General features: G+C 41.7%; 2 protein-coding genes across 7 annotated transcripts; one reads left to right on the forward strand and one right to left on the reverse strand.

Moving 5' to 3' along the window:
- Positions 1-320: 320 nt before the first annotated feature.
- On the reverse strand, positions 321-2,474 carry LOC148393542 (DNA damage-inducible transcript 4 protein-like). Its single transcript, XM_088384838.1, has 3 exons — positions 2,263-2,474; positions 1,961-2,196; positions 321-1,272 (listed from the first exon to the last, which is right to left on the reverse strand). Exons 2-3 carry the CDS (start codon positions 2,109-2,111, stop codon positions 758-760), a joined length of 666 nt encoding a protein of 221 aa, XP_088240964.1. The 5' UTR covers positions 2,112-2,196; positions 2,263-2,474; the 3' UTR covers positions 321-757.
- Positions 2,475-5,506: 3,032 nt separating this feature from the next.
- Positions 5,507-10,081, forward strand: LOC148393543 (uncharacterized). 6 transcript variants are annotated; one of them, XM_088385713.1, is made up of 4 exons: positions 5,507-5,750; positions 7,593-7,680; positions 8,211-8,296; positions 8,452-10,081. In XM_088385713.1, exons 3-4 carry the CDS (start codon positions 8,221-8,223, stop codon positions 9,633-9,635), a joined length of 1,260 nt encoding a protein of 419 aa, XP_088241839.1. In that variant the 5' UTR covers positions 5,507-5,750; positions 7,593-7,680; positions 8,211-8,220; the 3' UTR covers positions 9,636-10,081. The 6 variants fall into 6 exon arrangements, with proteins under 6 accessions (XP_088241839.1, XP_088241836.1, XP_088241837.1 ...); XM_088385710.1 differs by having other exon boundaries at positions 5,507-5,697; XM_088385711.1 differs by lacking the exon at positions 7,593-7,680.
- The last annotated feature ends 211 nt before the right edge of the window (positions 10,082-10,292 follow it).

A 10,292-nucleotide genomic window follows, 5' to 3' on the forward strand; every position in this document is an offset into this window, starting at 1 on the left:
TATTAATGCCATTGGTTTTTTTATATTTGTAATTTAAGTTCAGTACTTTTAATTTTATTCTGTGAAATTTAAGTTAAATAGTAAAGTTAAAATTTTTATTCAAAGATTCAGTTTTATAACTAGCCGTTTAATCCGAAAACGGGTATGACTTAACCTAAACTGTTTATGAAATGTCCCCCAGTTTTACTTAATCTACAAATGACCTAGCCCATCTTCCCATTTTAAAAATATGATAAATATGAACATTTTTCCCCAACTCTGCTCACATCAGTGAAAGCAACTTTTTTGAAGGCAAAAAAATTGACTTCCAGCAGTCATCACACAGGTCAGAAAATTATTTATTTTTGTTCAGTACAAACACACGATAATACTTGATCATCTGATACCAAAGTTATCTTCTCAAGCAACTTTAAAATATTTTCATTAAAAAAAATACAAAATATAACAAAACTTCACCTGCAACCAGGTGAGTAGCTGCCGGAGACTGGTTCTTGCCAAGTGCAAGTTGTTTCGAGGATTGTGCATTTAGGGCTCTATTTTTGTAACCTGCCTAAATTCCTGCGATTTTTGCGCATCAGCTCTGCAAGAGAAGTCTGCGTCGCAGTGGGAGTGGTCACAGCTGACTTAATCATAACCAATTAAAGTGGCTCCTTTCATTGAGCCTCGCGCAGGATCTGCAATCATTTGTGCCAGGGCACTCTTGCACCATTTACAAAAACAGAGCCCTTAGTAGGCTTTTTAGACATGGAGCGCTTTGTCAGGAGCACTCTTCAATGAGCAGCTCCCCTGAACAGTACAACTTCCTCTTCATGGCCCTGAAGCCAGAGCTCAGTCTGAGAGATTGTCGGTGCCTTGCAGGGGTCTCGCACATCCGTTCGGACCGGCTGCTTTTAAAGAACCTCTGGACCTTAGGCCACAGTCCAACCAACTCGGCTTTCAGCAGCAGAGTCACATGGAAGGTGGGCACCAGTGCAGTGTCCACGGCAATTTCGTCCACGTTGCACAGGGACCAGGGCTCTCCTCTGTCCACGCACAGTTGGATCAGCGCCCCCCGCAGGCCGCAAGGCTCGCTGGCCGCCAGATGGACGAGTTCCTGACCCACATGGTCCAGCAGTGAGTCAGATATGAGGAGACGGGAGCAGCCCAGGAAGTACGCAGCCCCGTAGAGGGATTCTTTGATGGTGGCCACCAGCTCTATGGCCAGGGTCTCCTCAGAGGGGTCCCAGAATAAGCTGCTCTCGGAATTGGACATGGACATGTCCGCTACAGACCCTGAATAAAAAAAAAAGACGGTGGCTCATTAAAATACTGCCCGGATGTTGCGTCGTCAATGAATTCAATGTGAAGCGCTTTGAGGGCATTGACTCGTGGAAAAGCACTCGACCGTGCCACCCGGGACACAAACATGGAATTCAAAGATGACAAACTGTGCCAAGAAATTGCATTACCTTTTCTATTTCATTTTTTAATTGTCATTTTCTTTGATTTTCTTATATTTCAGTCATTTCATTCCAGCTGTTTTCTATACGGCGCTTTCCTTTGTATTTCTATCACAGTTATATGCCTTGTGTCTGTGCTGTCATCACAGAGTTGTGTATCGTGTTGACATTATATATTTTATTAGTCAAAAATTACAAGTTGGGTTGAGCAAAACCCACAATCAAAAAGACCCTGGTGTATTTTGTGATACGGCATTAGATTTCATAAAATTATTTAGATACAAACTAGCATATTTGGGTGATGTAACGTGATTTTGCGCGTCTCTGTCTGTTCAATAACTACAACGTTACTGTTATTAATGCTTTAAATTGCATGCTTCATGTATGAATGACAAAGGCAAGGGAGGCATCCTGATGTCTATTCTCACGTCGCATTGCTTCGGTTTTAATTCAATATTTTCAAACTAGCTTCATAAAAGAGTGTCCTGACTCAAGGGTTAGCTTAAGCACAGAGCACTCACCGGTGTCACTATTGTTGCACCGCCTGTGATTGAGCTCCTTGAGATCGCCGAGCCTCTGCAGCAGTCTGCCCCAGGACAACCGCTTGGAGTCACCACCGTCCTCGGCCGGGGAAGGTGGGAAGCTCCCGTCCAGGGAATAAGCGCAAGACATTGTCAACAAGCACAAAGGGGGAGTGAAAATGAGGATAAGTGCCAAAAACGTGCCTCGTACAGGGTCGACCGTCGGTCGAACTCAGCTGGAAAATAGAAATAACAACGGTGGAACAAAGCGTTAAATAGGCAAGGGACGAAGCTCCGCCTACCTGATTTCGCCACCAATCAGAAGGCATCTCACGTCCTCTGCGTCCTACCCTGGTTGGGAACCACTGCCCTCGAGGCTATCAAAACTTTCCATGCTTGTAACTTTAACTTTTTTGTAACTTTTTGAATCACACCCTTTCATCTCTTTTTTTTTTCAATAATAACAAAGCAAAAAAAAAATCACTCGTTAAACAACATGGACAAAGGACAAACTATTCAAGAATTACCCCCCCCCCCCCCTTTTTACTTTTAAAAGGTTGCCCAATAGAGAGGCATCACTCGAGCCTCACGTTTTGCACGTAGGCTGCGGATTTGCGACGAAATCGTCGGAATAAACAATGACAATGCATCACAAACACTATCAAACGTCTTTGAGACTTGCCTGTGATTTAGGGCTATATAAATAAACTTGACTTTACTGACATGCTTTCTTCGAGGGAGATGATCATGATGCAAACAAAATCACTTCCTATAGTATGAGCGTAATTTTAAAATTTAGTGTTGTTGCAATTGTACACTCTTGCAAAGCATACCACATAAAGTTATTAAAAGTTCTGATCATATATTATTGTCATACCGAGCCCTGTCACCCGTTGCATTTTTTAAATTGTAAAGATAAAAGGGAAAATGTTCCAGTGGTGCAAAATACTGTTAATCAACATAATCTCTTCCTATTTTTTGTTATGTTTAGTATAGGTATTTTTTTTACAATGCTTTACCAAGTAAGTCAATTGAGCACATTTTCTCATCTACAATGGCGATCCTGGCGGCAAGGTGTGTGAAGTGTTGTGCCCAAGGACACAACGAGACGTGACAGTGACAAAGCTCGGGCCGAACCGCAAACCTCCGACCCGCTCTCCTGCCTGAGCTACCGCGTCCATGGATCATCACATTGCATTACATCTGGATGGAAAATGTCAAGGCTTCATCTGGCAATGCCAAAGACGCACAAGCGGCTGAAAGTTTTTTGGCTAGTTAACTAGCCACGACACGCACGACACGCACGACAAACGCACGACATTTTTTTTTTTTTAACGTGCACAACATTTTCTTTTCTTTGCACGCAATGTAGGTTTGTTTGCTGGGCAACAACATTAAACGTTCCACGGTCCTTCGCTAGAGGGCAACAGGTGTTGTGCTCGATTTGGTTCCCCCGTGAGATTTTGTTCCCCCTGCCGCGGGAGCGCGCACGCCTTGTTTGGAAAGCGAAAAACCGATGCCGTACGGCGTCGTACGGCGTCAGCACTATGCTGTTTTCAATAAAAACATGAAGAATTCACGTTTGCGTCAGTCAATTTTAATTTTTATAAAGGATTATTCTCATTTGATGTCTTTAAATTCATCCGCGTTCTGCCATTGAAGCGGGGTACAATCAAAGACCAGTCGTACAGACGGAACACTCACTCACTTCACCAAAAAGCAACGATATAATTACGTGAGCTCTTTGCATAAACCTCGATGCAAAGAAACTCCTCCTTTTGGGAACCGTTACATGCTACAAGGAGTATATATTACAAAGGAGACTTTATTCTTAATTGTGATCATCATTCATCCATCCATTTTATTACTCAGGTATTTTCAAAGCAAATTAAGATTGTTGCATTTATTAATTTGCTTTAAAATGAATGATATAATCAAAAGCTGACACTATAGCAATGTCAAACGTGTTCATTTAAGAAAAAGCCACACAAGTTTTGTGATCAAATCTTTCATAACGAGAATGATTTGAGTGAATTGATTTGAATGAATCATTGAAGAAATTTCAGTTCTGAAGGCTCCTTTTGTCCCAAGCAAAGTGAAAGGTGGTGGGATAAAAATTGTAACAGGAACGCTATAAAAAATGTCAAGCCGTGAATATTTGTGCCCCCCTCCCATTTTGAGAACAGTGAGTCCTGGATATCGACTGGCTTTTTTTCTGTCTTCCTGGGTGTCTGTTCAGGTAGTGTGGCAAATTTGAACAGGTTCCCTCATTCCTAGGCCAAATTACAGGGGGGGAACATATCCTCACGGCGGCCCCGTGAGGATATGCCCCCCCCCCCCCTTATTTTGAGAACGGTGAGTCCTGGACATCGACTGGCTTTTTTTCTGTCTTCCTGGGGGTCTGCTCAGGTAGTGCGGCAAATTTGAACAGGTTCCCTCATTCCTAGCCCAAGTTACAGGGGGGAACATATCCTCATGGCGGCCCCGTGAGCATATGTCCCCCCCCCCCCCCCCCCTTATTTTGAGAACGGTGAGTCCTAGACTCCAACTGTTTTTTTTCTGTCTTCCTGGGGGTCTGCTCAGGTAGTGTGGCAAATTTGAACAGGTTCCCTCATTCCGAGCCCAAGTTACAGGGGGGGAACATATCCTCACGGGCCTTATTTTGAGAACGGTGAGTCCTGGACATCGACTGGCTTTTTTTCTGTCTTCCTGGGGGCCTGTTCAGGTAGTGTGGCAAATTTGAACAGGTTCCCTCATTCCTAGCCCAAATTACAGAGGGGGGGGAACATATCCTCACGGGGCCGCCGTGAGTCCTAGACGGAATTTGCCACACTACCTGAACAGACCCTCAGGAAGACAGAAAAAAAGCCAGTCGATGTCCAGGACTCACCGTTCTCATAATAAGGGGGGAACATATCCTCACCCCCGTGAGGATATGTTCCCCCCCTGTAACTTGGGCTAGGAATGAGGGAACCTGTTCAAATTTGCCACACTACCTGAACAGACCCACAGGAAGACAGAAAAAAAGCCAGTCGATGTCCAGGACTCACCGTTCTCAAAATGGGAGGGGGGTACAAATATTCACGGCTTGACATTTTTTATAGCGTTCCTGTTACAATTTTTATCCCACCACCTTTCACTTTGCTTGGGACAAAAGGAGCCTTCAGAACTGAATTTTCTTCAATTATTCATTCAAATCAATTCACTCAAATCATTTTCGTTATGGAAGATTTGATCACAAAACGTGTGTGGCTTTTTCTTAAATGGACACGAGGTCGAGGTTTATGCAAAGAGCTCACGTAATTATATCGTTCCTTTTTGGCGAAGTGAGTGAGTGTTCCGTCTGTACGACTGGTCTTTGAATGCACCCCGCTTCAATGGCAGAACGCGGATGAATTTAAAGACATCAAATGAGAATAATCCTTTATAAAAATTAAAATTGACTGACGCAAACGGGAATTCTTCATGTTTTTATTGAAAACAACATAGTGCTGACGCCGTACGACGCCGTACGGCATCGGTTTTTCGCTTTCCAAACAAGGCGTGCGCGCTCCCGCGGCAGGGAGAACAAAATCTCATGGGGGAACCAAATCGAGCACAACACCTGTTCCTCTCTCAAATGACATCATCATTACGTAGCAGCAAGTACAGTGACGACAATAAAACCGCGCGTGATTTAAGCACCGAAAGCAGAAGCTCATCTCCATCTATTTGGCTGCATCAGATAAACACGCAACGTAAGTGATAAATCAATAACATTAGCTACACTACAATTGCAACGACGAAAGAGGTAAGTTATGACTATGGACCTAAGTTATTATTTTAGCGACGTTGTTTGTAGTACTGCTTGGTACCTGCGTGAACTTGGCCCACCCAACCTCGCAAAATTTAAGGAAAATAGTCTGATTCGTTTGTGCTTCGTTTGTAGTAGTAGTGTGCTAGTTGCAGTATAGAAGTGCGGGCCGCTTTCAATAGCATGGTAGTTACCACAGTGCTAACTTTATGATATTTAGCTTGATTATCCTGGACAAATATCAAATGAGCCATCATCACATGTTGTTTTTTGCCTGTACCAAGCGTAATACTGTAATGTGGAAATACTCAAAGTCGAGGATTAGCGTTGATGGTTGCAGGCAGGCAGGCACGTGCGGTCAGAGGAGGCAAGGGAGGCTACGCCTCCACTGCCATCTTGAAAAGGTGAAAATCAAATTTAGTTTTTATTTTAGTCATTTTCCTTTTAATTTCAATAATTTGGTATCATTTTGAACCAAAATCGCTGATTTTTTATAGTTATTTTAAAATCGAAGATGATTCGCTCGGAGGAGCCAACTTCCTGTCTCGCCTCCTCTGAGGATTGCGTAATCACACGGCTACCTATGTTGACAGCCTATACAGTTAGACAGAACTGCTCTCTGTCTTTATGTCGCTGTTTAAGTGTTCAAACACTGTGGCTATATTAACTAATTTCCGTAGTTAAGCTGGTGTGTATAATATTCTTTGTTTTTGTCATCTGTCTGTAACGTCGTGTTTCTTTAGATCAGGGCTTCCCAAACATTTTCAGCTCGCGAGCTACTTTTGAAATGACCAAGTCACAAAGATCTACCCACTAAAAAATAATTTATTTTATATATATATATATATATCTGACGTAGTTTTCGGAAGTCCAAAAGATCACACATGGAACTATGTATATATATATATATATATATATATATATATATATATATATATATATATATATATATATATATATATATATATATATATATATATATGTGTCAACGTGAAAAAAAAGTCCTCCCATTCCCTATGAAAGTGATACTTTTTTTTATCTTTTTACTATGTTCAGCTGCCCTTTTTATACCCTTTGTTAAGTTTAAGAGAAAAAACAGGGATCTGACAATTGGAGGGAACTTGCGAGCGTTAGTGTTGTGTTGTTAGCGCCGTTGTTTGCGCACGCGTCAAGTGCGAAAAAAACCCCAAAACATTTTAATGTCACGCGATCGCCCAGTAGTGGCTAGGCGATCGACCGATCGATCACGATCGACGTATTGGGCAACCCTGCTCTCAATCATAGGTGTCAAACTCAAGGCCCGGGGGCCAGATACGGCCCGCCACATCATTTTATGTGGCCCGCGACAACAAATTCTGCATCCAATTCGTGTGTCATTACTAGAATTGCAAATTGTCTTCACTTTTAATATCTATTTTTTAAATGTTTGACCAGTTTTTAGTCGTCTGATTTGAAAATGAGTTATTTGTCAGTTTGTTTTGTAGCTTTTACTTTGACATTCATTCAGAGCACTGTATATAATATGAGGAGCTCATACATTTATTTGGGTTGACAGTCATAATGGCCCTCCGAAAGAAGCTATAACTACAATGCGGCGCGCGAAAAAAACGAGATTGACACCCCTACTTTAGATGAACAAAACGGCTTTGAAAAGAGACCTTACGGAGGCTACAACAAAAGGTTCTCCAGCCTTATGGCAGGGGGTGCTTTTGATCCCCGGCTGCTTCATGCACCTACCTGTAGAATAAGAGATCTCCAGTTCAAATTTAGTGAATAACTGAGAAGCAGTCGTCCATTTGTTTTGTTTTACATTCGTTTTTTTTTTTTTTTACAATGGAGGATTACACATCCAAACGATTTTCAACGATGGATTTTCGGTCGAAGCAGGAGGTCATCAGTAAAGGAAGAGCAACTCCGGAGTTAAAAGGTTTGATTCGGACAACGAGACCTAGGAGCATGTCTTTTCAAACGGAGTGGTACACACGATCGAAAACAAATTTTTGATTCCATGTGCTTTATTGAGTGTTTTTATGTGTGAAGACTGCTGATATTAGATTTTAATTAAAATAGTTCAAATTAAATAATGAATAAGCCACACTCGAGCAGCGTTCCCCAAACTTTTATGTGACATGGTGAGGTGCCGGACAAATTTAACCCGTCGACGTCAGTGCCTCCCCAGTCATGAACCTCACCGCACGTCACTGCAGGCAGGTATGCTCCCGATTTTAAATTAATCTTTGGCGCGTCAATTGACGCTGTGAGAGGTAGAGCAGAACAACCGCTGTCTCAATGCCTTTGTGCAATCTACCAGAAGATAACGCGTAATTACATTTGCTTAAACAGGTCCGATCTACATCAAATTGTTTCGTGTATTGGTTCGCTCTCAGTTTACGTTTGTTTGGTTGTTTGTTAGCCAAACATCGTCGTGTTGTGATTACAGTGTGAAAATGTTTGCAGAGCAGAGTATATGGAGGAAAAGGACCATAGTCGTCGACGACTGATAGATCTTTGGCTGCTGCCTTATGTTGTGTTGCGCAGAGCAGGTTAGTAGATGTCTATTTTCTATTATGAATCCTCTTCCAGTGTTTATTTTTAGTAGAATTCTATTGAAATCATGTGTGATAGGCAGATTGAAGAAGTCCTCATATGGGTTTGGACTGAACCTTTATTGTTAATGTGTGTTTGTTTTGTTTTGCAGACATCAGTGAAGTTATTTGTCCTAATCAGCAGGAGCCAGAGCGCACTCGCATTGACGGGGAAGATGTAGACAAAGAGGTTCATAACGTCAATGAACAAATGGAGCAGAAGTTTCTTTGCACCATAAAAGAGGGGGGTGACCCGGAGGGGCCTTGTAATAAAGAGGAGGGAGAAAACTTCTATGACATTAAAATGGAAGAGGAGGAGGATGCCTGCAAGATGCCATTGACTGTTGTCCCTTTGAAGAGTTTAGATGAGGGTCAACATGAGGTGAGCAAACAGGGGGACCTTCCAAGCTGCAGCTCAAGTCAACAAATGACCAGAGAAGGTGATGAAGACCACTGTGGAGGATCACAAGCAGGTCCACCATCAGATACCGATAATGTGTCATCACATGTTCCTGCTCCTGCTGCTGCTGCTGCTGATGATGATGATGAGTCTCAAAACAAACACAGGCAATGTTCTCAGTGTGGGAAATGTTTTGCCAATAACAGTGGTTTGAAACAACACATGAGAATACACACAAGAAAGGAAAAGTTTTCCTGCTCAGATTGTGGCAAAAAATTCTCTCGAAGGAAATATTTAAAAAGGCACACAAGAATCCACACTGGCGAAAAACCTTTTTCATGCTCAGTTTGTGGCCAAAAATTCTCTCATAGTGGAAATGTAAAAGAGCACACAAGAATCCACACTGGCGAGAAACCTTTTTCATGCTCAGTTTGTGGCCGGAAATTCTCTCGAAGGAAATATTTAAAAATGCACACAAGAATCCACACTGGCGAAAAACCTTTTTCATGCTCAGTTTGTGGCCAAAAATTCTCTCATAGTGGAAATGTAAAAGAGCACACAAGAATCCACACTGGCGAGAAACCTTTTTCATGCTCAGTTTGTGGCCGAAGATTCTCTCATAGTGGACGTTTAAAAGAGCACACAAGAATTCACATTGGCGAGAAACCTTTTTCATGCTCAGTTTGTGGCCAAAAATTCTCCCTAAGGCAAAATTTAAAAAGACACACAAGAATCCATACTGGCGAGAAGCCTTTTTCATGCTCAGTTTGTGGCAAAGGATTTTTGACGAAGACAACCTTAAAAAGTCATACCACAAGAATCCACACTGGCGAGAACCCTGTTGCCTGCTCAGTCACTTGCCAAAGAGTCTCTATTGCGAGTGTGTTGGGGAGATGAGCAATGATTTGTGAAGTTTACACCTTCTATTTGAGTAGACGTCATGAGTTTCTGCGTCAATGATGATGTAGTTAAGTTGCCTTGGGGTGTTAATAGTTTTGTTGTTTTCATTATACTTGGTGTTATTTTGGTTTTAGTTGAAGTTTGTAACAGTAAATACATTTAATTCATATTCAGGGCAAGTTGCTTAGTTTCTATTAGTGTCTAGGGGTTTAGTTTTGTTCAGCTTTTCATGTTCATGTTAAGGTTTTTGCCCCCATATTTGTCAAGACTTGTTAAGAAGAAAAGTAAGAAGTAAGCAAGACACTTTTTGTTTTCTTGCGCTTGCGTGACGATTCGGCAGTAAAAATAGATGAAGCAATTTGAGTGGAAATACTTAATGACAAATTATGAAAGCATGTCAAGTGCCTTGGAATTGTGAAATAAAATGAGTGAATTATATGGAATGACATTGAACAATGTGGAATTATGTAGAATGATATTAATCGATGATGAAATGACGCGTCATATGATATACCTTAAGAAATGGAGATCAATGAGGTATGAGTAATTCAACATTTTACGACACAAGTAAGGTAAGTCTCATTAACTGCATATCATTAGTTCATTTGATATCACGGCATTAACCTCAAAATAATCAAACAGATCAAATGCTAG

The sequence above is a fragment of the Syngnathus floridae genome, chromosome 9, assembly GCF_059516105.1.
Source record: "Syngnathus floridae isolate MCC-2025c chromosome 9, RoL_Sflo_1.0, whole genome shotgun sequence".
NCBI classification, from domain to species: domain Eukaryota; kingdom Metazoa; phylum Chordata; class Actinopteri; order Syngnathiformes; family Syngnathidae; genus Syngnathus; species Syngnathus floridae.

Excerpts from the sequence above, each read along its gene's own strand:
- LOC148393542 (XM_088384838.1), bottom strand. The coding sequence starts at position 2,111 with ATGTCTTGCGCTTATTCCCTGGACGGGAGCTTCCCACCTTCCCCGGCC. Across the intron at positions 1,273-1,960 it reads GTGCAACAATAGTGACACCG|GGTCTGTAGCGGACATGTCC; the intron begins GTGAGTGCTCTG and ends TTTTTTATTCAG.
- LOC148393543 (XM_088385708.1), top strand. The coding sequence starts at position 5,538 with ATGGGGGAACCAAATCGAGCACAACACCTGTTCCTCTCTCAAATGACA. Across the intron at positions 5,698-8,215 it reads GCATCAGATAAACACGCAAC|AGTATATGGAGGAAAAGGAC; the intron begins GTAAGTGATAAA and ends TTTGCAGAGCAG. Across the intron at positions 8,297-8,451 it reads TGTTGTGTTGCGCAGAGCAG|ACATCAGTGAAGTTATTTGT; the intron begins GTTAGTAGATGT and ends TTTGTTTTGCAG.